General features: G+C 45.6%; 1 protein-coding gene across 17 annotated transcripts in view; it reads right to left on the reverse strand.

The window, feature by feature from the left end:
• The window catches only part of BCL2L11 (BCL2 like 11), a 46,113-nt gene that overhangs the window by 13,574 nt on the left and 16,696 nt on the right, over positions 1-15,843 (reverse strand). For 5 of the 17 annotated variants that reach the window (XM_082642648.1, XM_082642652.1, XM_082642646.1 and 2 more), the window contains 2 exons: positions 4,103-4,212; positions 2,703-2,818 (listed from right to left, as the gene is read on the reverse strand). The exons of 1 other annotated variant lie outside the window; for it this stretch is intronic. In XM_082642648.1, the coding sequence (XP_082498774.1) occupies positions 2,705-2,818; positions 4,103-4,212 (224 nt within the window). In that variant the 3' untranslated portion in view covers positions 2,703-2,704. 11 more of the 17 variants (XR_014295927.1, XM_082642647.1, XM_082642641.1 and 8 more) reach the window with 6 other exon arrangements.

A 15,843-nucleotide genomic window follows, 5' to 3' on the forward strand; every position in this document is an offset into this window, starting at 1 on the left:
CTACGTGTGCCTAGGCTGCTGCAGCACTTTCATGCCTAATGACATGGTAGAGACGCACCACGGGGCTGCCACTGGCCAAATCTGTGACAATCTGAGCATTAAGTATCGAGAGGGACACATAATAACCTGCTCAACTAAACACGGACCCATGAACTAAAGTTGACAAACGAAGTAAACACAGGGGAGAAAGGGAAGTTCTTCCTCATTTATACACACTTTCCTTCTATGACAAATGGAAAAGTACTGACTTTGTAGTGGAGGACACCACCTCTGACCAGAGTCCCAGGAACAGGACAAACTGACACCCTGTGCCTCCCGATACGATGCACGGAGGAGGACACGATGTCACACTGTTGGGACGACTGGCGAAGTCTGCGTAAGACCCACAGATGACACAACGGTACCGCCACGTTGTTAACTTCCCAATCTTGCTAATTACTCTGCGGTTGCACAGGACAATACTCATTCTTAGGAAGGACACGCTGATGAATTTAAGAGTAAAGGAGTATCGTGCCTGCAGCTTGTTCTCGAATAGTTCAGAAAGTAGTTTGCACACAGGTAGGTCCAAGGAGGGAGGACGTTAAAGCAAACGTGGCAGAATGTTAACAGCAGGGGACTCGTGTGGCAGATACAAGAGGGGTCTTTGTACCATTCTTGCAACTTTGGCGTAAAAGTCTGCAATTATTTCAAAACAGAAAGTTACAAATATACACCAGACTTGGGAGCAGTAAAACTCCCATCAGGTAGAGGGGCGGGTCGCCCTGCCCTGGCAGGGTTCATTTGGGGCGATGACACCCACCGAGTCACTAAAGGAGAAGGGAACATGCACCGGGGCTTTGCGCTCACCTGTGCCTCTCTCACCTCCTGCTTCAAGGATTCAGACTCCACAGCTCCGTCTCATATGCTTCCCCACTGCCCTCAAGTGCACTGAGCACATGACAACTACACGACAACTTCCTCTATTGCTCTAACTGAAAAAACGGGAAAATATCCTGTCAGGCTTTGCAAGGCTTATGGCAACAAAAGACCAACACTTTACAAAACGTACTGTAACAGTATTAAGCAAGTAGAGACACCGAATATTTAAAAGGCTCCGATCCACCATAAAGCAGCGCGGCGACGGACTCTGCTTGCCAAGAAGGGACACCTCCCCGGACAGACAAGTGCGTAACTTGGAAGCAAAATCCCTCCCATTTCCTCCCCAGATTTCCACCCCCAATAGTCAACAATGGCCCATCAGTGTGACCGCAGACAATGGACTGTTTTGAATCCAACAACTCTTAAGACAGGCGTCTGCGGCCCTGGGGTCACTGTGTCACTATCCCGAGTTTCAGAGTCTGCTGTTTTGAACTGGCTGTTTATAAGACCTGGAGAGCAAGTCTGTTTCGTTTTTGAAAAATGAGGTTATAAGCTAGTCTGTCTCTACTCACCCCCCCCCCGACATTCCAGACTTCTTAGAAAGCTAGAGTCCTTTCAATGATTAGCGACTGCATTTTTGCATTGGTTCTTTTTTAAGAGATGCCAAATAAGGTTCACGATTACAAATATTGAGAAATACTGTGATGAGACTCACTTCTATTTATCTTACCCAAAGCACTGAGAACAAACAGGTTACAGCTCATTTGAAAAAACAGATATGAGCATCTTCAACACTAAACTGTGTAATAACACTGGGAGCACGGTGGGGAGGCGAGCTGTGAACTGTGAGAGGCTCTTCTCTCACCTGCAAGGGAGAGGCTTGATGATTAAGAGCCCCCCCAGTGGCCTGTGTCTCCTCTGCACATGATCTGAACTGTCCCCCACCTCGGCAGCCTATGTGTGGGCATGGCTGTGCTCCAACCCCCCGCCACCCTAGCCCATGTCTCACCACCGACCATTCGGGGCCACCACAGAGATGCATCAGCCAGACCCATCCAGGCAGGCTCGGGGGAAAGCTCTGCAGAGTCACTGATACTTCAGGCGAATCACAGAGTCACTGATACTTCATGTAAGTTCAAAGAGAAACTTTTGCAAAACCTTCTTAAACACATCTGGCTCTCTGGCCAAAGGTTCTCATCCAACCCCCTGAGGATGGAGCTGTGCTGACTCATCTCGGTGTCCAGAGCTCCCCGGACTCTGAAGGCACCAGAGCCCGACAGCCTCACTTCTCCTGGGGAGCCCCAGCCAAGCCAGGCCTGGAGCCCTAAGGACCTCTACCACCCACTTTGAGATGGGATGGGGAGGTGGCAAGCCCAGCGCGCCGGTCAGTTCACGGCCCAGGCTCAGCCTGAGAAGCCACCATAGCCGTGAGAAGTGACCTCTTCCTGCTGGATTCGTGACACGTTCCAGAATCAGGACTGGATATATTCAGCCTACCCTCTTGAAGGGACCGACGTCCCGAATACCCTAGGACCCCGTTTCTGACCACTGTCTCCTAGTCAAGCGGGAGAGCCGAGTCCACACACAAACAGTAACCCCGAAACCCCACCAGCGAAACCGAGGCAGAAGAACTCGGGTAACGGTAACTTCTGCGGCAAATTGCAAGACCACCCACCTTGCCAGAGTGACTGCCATTTCAGATCTAGGCTGAGAGGGAATTTATGTCCTGTGAGCGGGTCCCCGTCAGGTGTAGGCTGCCAGGCATCCTGCCAGCTAGACCCAGTATCACAAGAAATTCCGGAGCCATTAATGTCATTAATGTGACATTTCCCGTTTAATGACAGAATCACACGACAGCACATTTCCCATCAAACACACACATACACACCCTATAGAAGGGATGAAGAGGATCCAGCGTGAGTTTTCTGAAACTCCCGAACTCCCTCATGGAGATTCTACACTGAAGAAATGAAAGACTCTCTTGCAATGGGAAAACATCTCCATGTATGTTTAAAAAAGCTTAAAAGGCATTGTATGTAACAGGAAAACAAGACTGATTGAAAGCAATTTACAGGTAGCGTCTGTTTACTAAGCAACAGCTAGCTACAAAAGAGGCTCACATTTAAAGCAGGACAGAAATATTGGGGGGTCCTAAGCATAAACTCCCTCCAGAAGAAAAAAGAAAGAAAAAAAATCTTTAAAAAGTATTCATATGAAACAATAATATTTGGAAGAAAAGGAGTCAGATGAAAAGTAACACAGTAAGAAAGAATGACATTAAATCTTATTTTGTAGAAAGTAATTGTTAAGTGCTTCCTTTTCGATAAATCAACAGAAATACCTTCATACATGGTTGCCAGAAAAAAGGTAAGCAAGCCAAAATCACATTCTCTCACACATTTGCTGGTGTACCCCTACAGGAAGTAGTCACACATGCTCATAAGAGCCTAACTCCCTGAGTGAAACCCTACACATTTTAATATGTCTTCCACGGGAATAAGGTGTCCAAATGGTAACATATATTGCCACTGGGCAAAACAAAATACACTCTGTGCCTGCAGAGTAAGACCTAAGGCTGAATTGTTTTTTGTTTTTTGTTTTTTGTTTTTTGAGCCAACAGCACACCTCAAAAGTCCCAGTGGCACTCAATTTGAGGTGCAAAATTTTTATACCCCAAATTACAGGCTATTAATTATTGGCCTCCTAATCCATTTCAATAAATGAACACCAAGGACAGCAGTGGGGGCTGGAATGACACAGAGGCCCCCCTGCTCTGACTCACTGCCTGGCAAATCACAGGGGGAGACTTCTACTTTAGAGCTGGCATCCTTCCCTTTGGCTGAGTGAAGATGGAAATTTAAAAATTTCTTGACTTTTGACCCAAACTGCCTCCAGGGAGGGCTGAAACTCCCTCCCTGGCTTGAAGACTACGTTAATATTTATATGGGAATATTTCAAAGCATATACATAATCCCTTTTTTTTTCAAGCATGGAGGGTTTAAGGTTTGTGCTCCTACCATCCCTTGGTCGGCCTCGGATTCTGTCTAATGGCCACCACTTACATTCAGCCATAAAACAAATGGAAAATGGGAAAGGAGGAAGAATGGTAGGTCACACACAGGTAATACCGCTCATTTCCAGAATAAGCACAGGATTATTACTAGTCTTTTCTTTTCTTTTTTTTTTTAAATGGCAGGGAGAGGTAGGGTGTGAGGGAGAAAGGGAGTAAAGAAAACATCATTACCCTCCTTGGGTAATATGCATTAAATTCGTCTCCAATACGCCGCAACTCTTGCGCAATCCATATCTCCGGACGCATATCTGCAGGTACAGCCTGAGACTGCCTCATGGAAGCTGCATCAGAACAAACAGAACAAAAATCACATTGTTTTCCATAGATCATTTAGAAAGTCCCAAAGGTCAGTTTCTAGAAGCAAGCCCATCTCACACACGCTTTCATGTTTTGGGACGCTCCCTAACTTCAAGAGCTACAATCATGCATTCGAGATTATGGTGGCAGGCCCTGCTACGTAACTCTGGTTCATGAATAAGGAATACAGAGTAATTTAATTTTCAACAACAACTGGAGATTCAGAATTGCCAAATTTAAAAATCTCCTGGCCAGTGAATTACACACTTCCATTTCGAGAAGGCAAACTAACGCAACAACGGCACAATCGATACCGCCCAAGAAACAGCCTTGAAACGTAGGAGAGTGTAAACGTTTAGGCTGTCCGTAAAATAACTACTATATTTTGATCTTAAGGCAAGGTAACATTCCTAGGAAAAGGTCACACGTCATTGAGGAATACGAAATGGTTGCATTCAAAGCAAAGTCAGTGAAAACCTGAGAAATGAATGAGCTTGTTTCCATGGAAGGAGGTGCAGTGACACACAGCCAGTCTGCACAAGTGCCACCAAGGGGCCAAATTAAAGCATAACTGCATGTTTTGTTTCGATATTAATGCAGCCAATAAACATGGCCTCACGTCTGCAAACACCGTATGGAGAGAGGAAATGTTTTGGGTGTAAGAGCAAAGGCTTTTTTGAAAGGAGAAGAAAGAGGGAGGTTCCCCCTTTCATTAAGCTGTCACTCCCATCCACACCCAGTACATTCAGCCGTTGGTTAACGAGCCCATTTCAAAGCCACGTGACGGCCAAAAATGGAGCACAAAAATGTGAGCTGTCCAAAGATCCACCGAGCATCAGGAAGACGATATTCTCCAAGTACCACGAGGAAAAGTGTTCTCCACACTCAGAGAACAGCTGGGTAACACGGGTAACAGGAAAAGAGCTGAGATTATTGGATTTCAACTGCTATTCACATGCAGCTTACGCTAACTTCCTGTTAAAAGGAGCACACTCTACTGGCAATTAAACACACGTGTTACGTTTTAACCACAGCGAAAAATTTCAGCACCTATGATAATCAGATTTTGCCATAACATGAATATAGCTTTCTGTTCTGTATTTCTGTAAAAAAAAGAAGTTTTGTATGTTGTATTAAGTTTTATTTATCGTTACAAATAAAAGTGATGTTGGTTCCTAGGTCTACAAAAGCACTTAAAAGTGAACTCTTTTTGGAGTTTTTACCAAGTCTTCTCAATCTCTTGCCCCAACTTCTCTGTCCCCCAGCCCTCACCCAAGAGAAATGAACGACGATCCCACAAAGGCTGAGAGGCAGGGCGTCGTGTGTGCGCGCGCGCATGCGTGTGCCTATGTGTGCGTGTGCGTGCGTGTGTGCGCACAGGTGTGGGGGCACTGAACAAAGAACACATGTGCATCCTCTCCAGAATCATCTGTGCTGGCGACGAGCCAGAGGGGAGATTTCCCCAAGGATGCCTGAGGAAGAACACCAAGGCTGATGACAGGAAACTTTTGGGATAAGCCAGGTGACAACACCCCTCCAACCACACAGAAGACTGCCTTGGCTGTACCTGTCACAAATTCTATCGTTACTCTGTACAAGCCTATTAAAATTAAATTTTAAGTAGCTAAACCAGCAGAAAACAGAATTCCAGGGTATATGTGATGCCAAGTGGTCTGTAATAATAGTTCACTCCCTTCTCCTGGGTTTTCAGTGCTTTAAGGATTTTGTCCATCACAGGTACCAAATCATTACTCTCTTTTTATACTATCAGCCAATCAAGTGCTCTTTCCCTGACTTTAGCAGCTGTTGTTACAAAGTTAACTCACCCTGGAAGGAAAGGAAAGCCTCGTTTCTTAGAATGATCACTGTGCTCATCATCTGCAGTTAGCTCAGGGAGACGCATGTATCCACAGATACAAGTGACCAGACCAGCGCACAGGATGCCACGTGGTCGCTCAGAACCCCCGTCACCCACCTCTCCCGGGCGCCAGAGCCCCACTCATTTCTCACTACACTTGGCTCTCTTCAAGAGAGTAAATCTGCCTTCAATCCTAGAGTCAGAAACGCAGAAAATGCCAATTATCCAAAGAAAATCTGTGAAATCTAGACTGCATATTTTACAAAGATTACAGACTGGTAAAAACTGTTGGCAAGTTACCCAAAGTTTAGTAAATCAAGATACTCACTAATTTACCCAATGAATATGAATGCCCATGAGCCAGACACTGCTCAGGAGACGGTCTGGGTACAGCAACCAAAGATGTCCAAGCCCTGCTCCCACGAGCTTACATCCCTGCAGATTAAATGTTAAACTTCAACTAAATGATAAACTTCTTCTGGACAAGGATACTCATACCTTATATTCTTATAACACAAAACAAAGTTAACTCCCCCGGTTAATTTCCCCCAACCTGCAGGAGAAGTCTACTGAATTCTATTTAACACCCTCACTTACCTATGTGGTTTAGAAAGTTCTGTCTGGCTCACGGGAGGGCTGATGGCCAGGAGCACCACCACTGGAGCCGGTGCACATCAAAATGAGCACCTGGTGACTGCGTCAACCTGGCCAGCAGCTGAGAAGGACACGTGGAACCTTGGGGGCCAGATCCAACTTGTTCATCTTAGAGATAAATGTCCTGCTGTTTGTGGGGGAAGAAGATAAGCAAATGTTTCTTCTACAGAAAGAAGAGTTCTAACTGCTAGCTTCAATAAATGCACAGAGAGAAACACACCCCCGTGGTCTGGCAGTGAGGCCCTGGAGGCTGTACTCTTACAAGCTCCTGGTGCAGACGGTCCACAGACCAGGCCCTGAGAAATCCTGAGCAGGAAGAAGAAACCACAGATCAGTTCTGGGGCCCAGACGTGTGTCTTTGGGGAACACGCAGGAGCTGGGAGAGTTGTATTAGCCAAAGATAATTGGTTACACCAGGCTGAGCATACACTAACTGATAAAACCGATCAGTAAGAGAGCTAGCAACCGTGCTTACGTATATATACTTTTTGAAGTTTCTACGGAATAGTAACATACACTATAAATTAACGTTTGCAAAGGAGACTGATGTGTCTGGATTACTCTAACACAGCAGCTATCGCCACTTGGCTTTAAGAATTGTTAAGAGTTTTTTGAGAAGCAAATACTGTTCTTATTCTTTGAATAAACCTAAAATTAATGACCAACATTCACCCTGCAATAAAACCTAGCCCATAAATACAGACAGTATTGGTTTTAAGGTAAGATCGTAAGATAAAAATTCTATTTTGAATACTTTCAAAGGCATTCTATTCCTATATTTTAAAAGGGTGGCCTTAATCTCAGTTAATACAGTGGATTTTTACCACCTAACTTTCAAAGATTATTTCTCAAGTAACAAAATATCTCCTTTTGGTGGTGAGGGGGCGGCCGGGGGCTTTTTCTTAACTTCATCACTAGTTTAATGTTGGTGTCTGTCACATGTGGTCTCATGTCACGTGAGAACCTAGCAGGACTAAGAATGGGGTCTGGCTGACCTGAGAATTTGCTTGTCAGCCCCATGGCAGCACTGGTTGGAGCCAGAATTAAGGTTTTTATTCCCTTGATCACCAGTTTGCTGAATTCTGCCCCACAGTGACCCAGAGCACGAACCACCACGATGCGGAAGGGATCCATGGCTCGGTCTTCCGAAGGTGAACCTGGAGCTGGTGGGGGGTTCAAGGGCAGGGGACACTCAAAAAAACACACCCTCACTCCTACAATCCTTTCTAGACACTCAATCTGCCTGCTCCCATGCTAACATAATCCTCTTATCAAAAAGATCATTTACATTTATATCTCTAGCCTGTAGGACAGATAAGCATCAAACATCAACATTTTACTATGCTCTCTGCAATGTGCTTAACAGCCGCAAATATTGATACCTCAGCAATAAAATGGGTCTTTATTTGAAACAAAAGCTCTTATTACTTAGATCACATTTTTAACTAAGGCAATTTTACATAAACATAAGAACTTCAAAGAGGAAACTGTGATGAGGTGTATTTTCACCCATAGAAAATGTCGTTTCAGCATTTAAGAAAGCATTTCATGCCATAAACCTGGTGCTAAAATGGGAGAGGAGAGGGGAGGGAAGAGGAAAAGGCACAATGAAATATAAACAGCTCTTAACGTAAAGCTACTGCTCCAAAGCTGTAACCAGAAGTCCACACAAGGCCGGCTCCGATCCTGTAAGCACCATTCTGAGCTGGGGAACTTGCTGGGCCCAGATTTTCTAACCAAAGCCGCTAATCAAAACTCTGGAATGCAACTGTGTCACACAGGCAATTCTGTCAAAAGTGCGATATGTTAGTTGAATTTTCATGAAAACTCTTGGAAACAATGCTAGAGTTTTCTGAAATCTAGCATTTCAGAATCTAGCATTTCAGGTAACCTGATTTCCTATAGGAAAAAAACCCCCAACACCAAAAAAACCACGAGGTCTCTGATTAATCTATTTTTCTATACCAGTGTGCCGGGTGCGTAGAAAGGAGGACATTTTTTCAACACCAAAGAGCTCTGAGTTACTGGAAGGCGTGCAGCATTGCATTAATAGACTGTTGTGGTTCAGCTACAAAACTAGTTTCCAGCCCAGAGGGTAATTCCAAATCTTAAAAGCTCAGCGACTGAAAAAAAATTAATATCGTGGTTAAGTGGCTGATAGTGAAATCAGGCTGAGGCTTTCGGAAAGGGCTTTCTCTAGCACCGCCAGCGAGAGTGGGAAAATTTTAAAAAACGAGATTGTCGATGCATAATGAGCTCGACATCGGTCAAGCCAAAGCTTCCGATTTTTCCTGAACGTCCAACCGCTTCCACCCCACTGTTCCGATCGGCAGGTGTTCAAAGGAGCTGAGGTCACATGCGGACGTTCACTGCCATCTTTCCACACCCGGCCGGGCTGCTGTTCGGAGGACGAGAACCATCCTGGGGGCGGCGGGACCGTGTCTTACACGTGCGCTCTCACCACTGCCATCCTCCTTGGGGACAGGATGCTCTCACGTCCCAGGGCCAGCGGCTGTTTGAGTTCCCAGCACATCACTACTGGAGCTTCAAGTGCAGAACCAGAAACCAAACGAAAATCCACGGAAACATTTCACTCTCTACTGTTTTCAGATGTTCGGTGAGCTACAAATACCGGGGTAGAATTGAGATTAGATTTTCAACGAATCAACATGAACTGAGCTCTGAATCAATAGTCAACTCAGAGTTGAGAAAGGGTTTCTTGGTCCCTGAAGAGACGTGGAATATATGACTTTGAAGAAATTATTGTTTTTATTTTAAACACACCACAGAACATAACAAGCAAATAAGTGCTCATTTTGCCCGGCACTTACCAGGGACTGTGGAGCAGAAAGCAAGCCCCTCCTCCTGGCATTTCGGGGCTGTACATCTTTAGCCCTGAGCAGACTCTGGATTGAACCAAAAGACACAAAGGACCACTTCCTTGCTGGCTCTGAAAACAGGGCTAAACCAATTCCAAAAAAGAATGTTCTGAGGAAGCCTTCACTGCTCGTGCAGGTGGCCACTGTGAAGGTCAACACTCATTTGGAAAGTAAACATTCTGGAATGTTTATTCAACCCAACAGCCTCCTTACTTAAGGGGCTATCTTCAGAAATATCTTTATCAATTGAGATTTATCCACAGCTTACAAGAAGGAAGCAACCAGACAGCTGGCCAAGGTTTCCTTAGGAAACCCACCTGAGTGACGGAGCTGTCTCAGCAGCTCCAGAATTCCCAGCCACAGGGGAAGGAGGGCCGCTGCCATGATAGTAACTGACTATCAGTCATTTACTATCATTTACTGACTGCAGTAAATGCTATCAGAAATCACCTTCAACTCTGATGGTTCTCAGAAAGCAAACGAGCCAGAACCCAATTACACACACACACACACACAAACACACCCCTCCCCTTCTGGGTCTATTATTTCTCAATCCCATCATTTTATTTTTTGATAAATACTGTATCAATTCCACGGAACCACTGGATGAAAATGAAATGGATTAGAAATAAAATAAAGAGACAGTATTCAGCATCAGTACTCAGGAAGTTCCTAAACCTGTTTTTCCCTGGTACACCCATGGGTCAAGCCTGAGCAGTTGCATGAATTCAAGACGGTGCTTTATAAATAGCTGCTAGGACAAAAAAAAAAAAAACTAAGAAAGCGAATGTGGTGTAGCCGGGGTTTTCATACTTAGCCTTTCCATGTGTATTGCCCACTGCTTTTACGTGGCCGTGAGTAAGAAAATCAAAATGAGCTGCTTTGATCAATTTCTAGTCTGACCATTTGGAAACCGCCAGTAAACCAAGGCTGTGAAGCTGGACACGAGTCTGGAAACTAGTGTTCGTATCTTCCCCCTTTGACCTTAACTGTATCCTCCAATAAAATATGAACCTAAAGGCATTAAGATGAACGTGTCAGGCCTTCTTCAACCTCACAAGACCTAGTTACCCATCTCCCCTGAGCTGTCCTCTACACACATAGTTTCTAGAAGCCAAGGCCAGGAGCAAACCCAGATCCCGCGTTTTTATGTCTATGTCCAAGGACATACCCTGGCTAACTCTGGGTCACAGCAGAAGCCAGCATCTTCCGCCAGGTGGGGGACCTGGCAGGAGTCTCCTGCACCATGATGCCTGGTCGCCCGCCCTGGGCCTGGTGCACCCCTTTTCCTAAGGCACTGCAGTCCTCGCTGATAGGCGTTAGGCGCTACAAACTTCTCCCTCCTGGGAGCCGGAATGTTCTCTTCTAACCCCGACCCCAACCGAGATTCTGTCCCCTGGGGGTACAAAGACAATCTATGACCCCTCTCAAATCATTACCCCTCTTTTAAATCAATGCAACTGCCACCTCGTGCCCCAAATCTGGTCCAGAACCAGTTCCTTCCATGTGCCTTGATGACGAGCCCTGGGAATGCCCTCCATCACCACTCTGGTCCCCCTCGGGATGCTCCAGAAACACGATGCTCTGAAGAGCGTGTGGCTGTGGTCTGCAGTGGGTCTGGCCGGGGGCAGCAAGACACAGGACACTACTGTTCCTTGCTTTCCCTACACTGCCGCTAGCCCCACTGTCCCCAGGACAGCTGTGTCACTATTTCCATAGTCTTAGATTCCTTCCAGAGTATCACGGAGGACTTGACCGTGCCTGTGCTGTCTTACTCAGAAGAACAAGTCCAACCTCATGACCCTTCCACTGACAGTGGAGGGAAATTCCTATGCAGACAATTTATTTCACTACTCACTCCAGCAAAACTACAAAAAGAGAAATGCTTTTTGGAGACCTTTTATTTTCTTTTATTCTGGCTACACCACGTGGCATGCGGGTTCTTAGTTCCCCGACCGGGGATAGAACCCTCACCCCCTGCAGTGGAAGCGTGGCGTCTTAACCACTGCCAGGGTTAAACTGTAACCTCGGCAGTGGTTAAGACTTAAGTGGTTAAGGTTAATGCAAAGTAGTCTAGAAGTGAATTCTGGATTGGGATTGGCTAAGTGGTTACAGCCAGGGAAGTTGTAAATATACAACTCTACATGTTAGTTCACTTAAGACCGTTCCTTAGAAATAAAGTGTTAACAGTTTTGAAGTTACTAGCTTTCGGTACCCATCCGTTGTTCCGGGCCCCAAATCAAAAACCAATTAAATGAGAACTTAAACTACAAATATAAAAATTTTTGATTACAGAGTGTGTGTGGCTTCCTCTATAAAATTTAACACTGGCGGCAGGAAACAGGTGACGAAAAATCTCTTCTCCTTAGTTCACATGAAGGTCTTAAACATCACTGTTATCTTGTCCTAATGATAGTGGAGACCAAGGCAAGGGGCAAAAAAGAGAATCCTGAAAAGCTACATCCAAAACAGCTTTCCAATTAAGACGTGTAAAAGCTTGTAATGTTATCTATGCAGTTAAAATTTATACTGGCAATGCACTAAGTGAAGCGCTCATCTGTTAACGCAGATATATGGTGACTGATAACACACCAGAAGGATAAGGCATAATGAAAGCTTCCCACTTAGAATAAATTCACAAGAGGCAGCTGCCTCTTTTTATCCCACATCGTTATCAAGAGAGAAAACATTACACCTCAGTTCCAGACACTCTTTTGCATAATCACAAGGACGGAATCATTGTGTTTGGACATTTGATGGCTTAAATATTTGGCCTCAAAACATATGTCTGTTGCAGTTGGACTGACTTCTCCCTACAAAACTCACGAAGCTTCTGCATCTGGAGAGCACGTTTATGCTGAAAGGGACACAGATGAACACAGCCCCAAAGCCTTTTGTAGGAAACTCAATGATAAAAAGAAGTGTAAGAACTGAACGCTGTGTAAAAAATCAGAAAACCAAGAGGCTAAAGCGAGCAGAGACTCTGACCGGTATCGTGAGCGATCAATCAGAAAGATGGTTGAAGCCCAAGCTCCTTGATCCACTGACCAGCCTGTACCAACCTCATTCAAGCCACCACCTAACCTCCGCGTGCGACACGGCACTTCGCGGGGTGGGGGGCTGCGGATCCTAGGCCTTCTCTGCAAACCACAAAAGTGTTCTGTCCGTGGCTGTGCCATGTGCTCCCCCGCAACACAGGAAAAGAATGGAAGCTAGAGTCACTGCCTTAGGGCAAATACAAATGTAAGATGTGCAAAATTCTGCACTGAAAGATGTCTGGTCTGGTGGTATCAAAGGTCTTTTTATCCGCTCAGGTTCTCAGGTTCTTCCTCTTCCTCCCAAGGCCCTTTCCCCTCCAGAGACACAGCTGCTGGCCAAGCTCTACCACCTCATGGGCTCAGATCCTGGGTGCAACGGTTTGGTTAGCCCCGCGCTGAGAAAACCACCGTGCAATACCGACTAAACAGGGTCGGTAAACTAAACTAAACTCCCACCCCGCCCACACCGGATATCCTTCAGTGCTCTGACGGCTGCAGACTGGCTGCAACATCCTCCCAATTCAGGAGGACACTGGTCCCCAGGCAGGTGGAGGGACTTGCCCCGGGGACTGGACGGCATCAGAGGAAGGACCAAGACTGGCCTGGGTCACCTGCTGGAACCTTCCACTCCAACAATTCCTATCAAACTATCAGAAAAAAAGACCGGAGAGAAAACGAAGCATGGTGTATTGTATGTGTCAGGCTTTCCTTACAGAGAAAACCCAGTTCTAAGCTTCAAACGAGCCCAGTGATAAAATCTACATGACAAAAGAGGGAATCACGGGCACTCATCCACTGCCTTAAATATCACTGAATTCTCTTTAAATCAACAAATATATGTGGTTCTGCCACGTACCAAATCATTGCCTTAAGTTGGCAAGTTGTTTTGACCAGTTTAGCAGAATTTATGCTCGGCTGTAAGTAAAACTGAGGTCTGAATTCAAATATATACTAACATAGCATAGATCCAGAATTCACTTCTAGACTACTCTGCATTAAGAAGTTTCTCAAGGGATGAAAAAACAAAAAAGAAACCTTCTTTTAGCCTCCTCCCCGGCAAACTCACCCAAACTAAGGTTGTCAAGTGTGGCTCATCCCATACATGCACGCACCGACCCCGCCAGACACACATTTGCAAGAGAAAAACAGGTCCCTTCCACATCAGCAAGCTTCTGTTAAAAAAGTCTCAAATCACTCACTAAATCTATAAATCACTTACATCAAAATGTTTTAGGAACTGGAGTGGGACGCATGCTCTGGTCCAGGAACGTGACTTATTTTGGGAAAAAAAAAAAGTTCCCAGGGCGACTCAGATAGTCGAGAATCATTGTGTAGAACCAGTTTTAACTTTAACACATACACCCTCTTGGACTGAAATGGTTGGTTCCATTTTTTAGAAATTTTAGCTCCAAAACCATTTTCACGCCTAAGGAAGGGCCCGCAAAACCCAAACTAAAAGCAGCATCGTGCCCTGTGCGGAGAGCCAGACTCCCGTGCCGAAAGCCCGGGTTCAAGGCCCTGGCTCCAGCACCAGACCGGGCCTTGTACAGCCCTCACTCCTGGCCCGCGGGCACACGTGGCCAAGCAGCCCCCTCCCAGGGGCTGGTCTGCTTCATCACCGTCTGGTTGAACCACAACTCTACTCATGAGCAGTGGGGATCTGGTCCAGGGTAGAGAACAGAGGAAATGCAAAGTGAATTTGGGTTTCCCACAGGACACTGGGAATATCAACTCATCCTAAGCAAATACTTAAAACCACGAAGGCCTGCCTCTTATAAACTGGGCTTCAACTCGTGCACCAGGGAAATGTTTGTACTGTCTGTTGGCATTGGTCAGCCCACAGTGTGTGAAGCAAAAGTTCCCAAGGGTTCATGATTCGCTCACTCAGAAGCAAAAACCAAAACTTAACGATGGCCAAGGGAGCAGAATTTCCTCAGGGAAAAGGGGAAAAAAATTAAAAAGCTGTTTTAAAATTCTTGATTCTAGTCAGGCAATGAATATTTCTAATGTTAAATCCACGAGCAAAATAACTTTTATTTTGAAAAAAGGTGCAATAACTTCTGATCGCAGGAAAAAGTAGTTCAGCCTATGTCGTATGCCTGCAGACCATTCTTGCTCCAAATACACGTCTTGAACTACAGTCGAGTTTCTGCCAAATCCAATAGGCCATCTCCCACACGTGTCCCCAGCACAGGCCCAGTTCAGACAGAGCCAGGCGCAGTGTGGGTTTCCAGATGTCTCTCCATGGTCTAAAGATTCACCAAGTTTCCTTCTCAGGGTGATATACGGGTTCACGGGCAGGTGAGGGGTGATGTGGACCTCCCCCACCCTCCCAGAGGCCAGTTTTTAGAACAGATTTTCTTTTTTTGTTTGTTTGTTTGTTCTGGGACCTGGCAGGCTTAGAATTATAGTAGCATTTGCAGATAATTCCCTTCCCTGTGAGTTGCCTAAACTTCTGAAACGACAGCTCCTTTCCATGGAGAGGAGAAAAGAACATTTCATTACGTCATGCTTGCTGACCTGCCGTGGCCACGATGGTCGCTGCACAGCAAAGAAAATAGTGACCGAGTCGCTACCAGCCGCCCTCTGCCCAGTAGCTTATGCAAAGGTCCCCCAACCCTTGGAAGTGAGCACTTCTGTCTCCACCTGATGGATGAGGAAACCAAAGCTCAGAGGGACTAATAGATCTGCCCAGGTCACTCATGGGTCTGAAGAACAGCCGGACGCCATCCAGACCCTGCTCCAGACCCATGCACAGCCCGGCAGGTAAGGCAGTGGCAGCTCACGGGCACTGAATCAACCGGTAACCCTGCCACATGAAGATGTTCTACAATAAAATACTCACTTTGCTAAAATAAGAGGCAGACCCCAAAAGAGTAAATTAGGGGGCTAATGTCCATCGAAGTACTCATGGTGATGAGCCAAAAGCTTGATCTCATCTGGATGAAACCATAAGGGGCGTGACAGTTAATACCGAATCATATGAGCAAGTTAATGCTGAAATCATACATGCCACAGTGACAAGCTGCTGTGCACGCCAAAAATGAAGATTAACGTTAAGAGAAAGTTTTAAATATATATTATTTATTAAATTTATTCTATTATAAATGCTAGCTGTGATGATTTTCCATATACAACAACAAAAACAGGTAAGACCACCTGTAGGTGAATACAAAAATATTCACG

The sequence above is a fragment of the Mesoplodon mirus genome, assembly GCF_964341445.2.
Source record: "Mesoplodon mirus genome assembly, chromosome: 14".
Lineage (NCBI taxonomy): Eukaryota > Metazoa > Chordata > Mammalia > Artiodactyla > Ziphiidae > Mesoplodon > Mesoplodon mirus.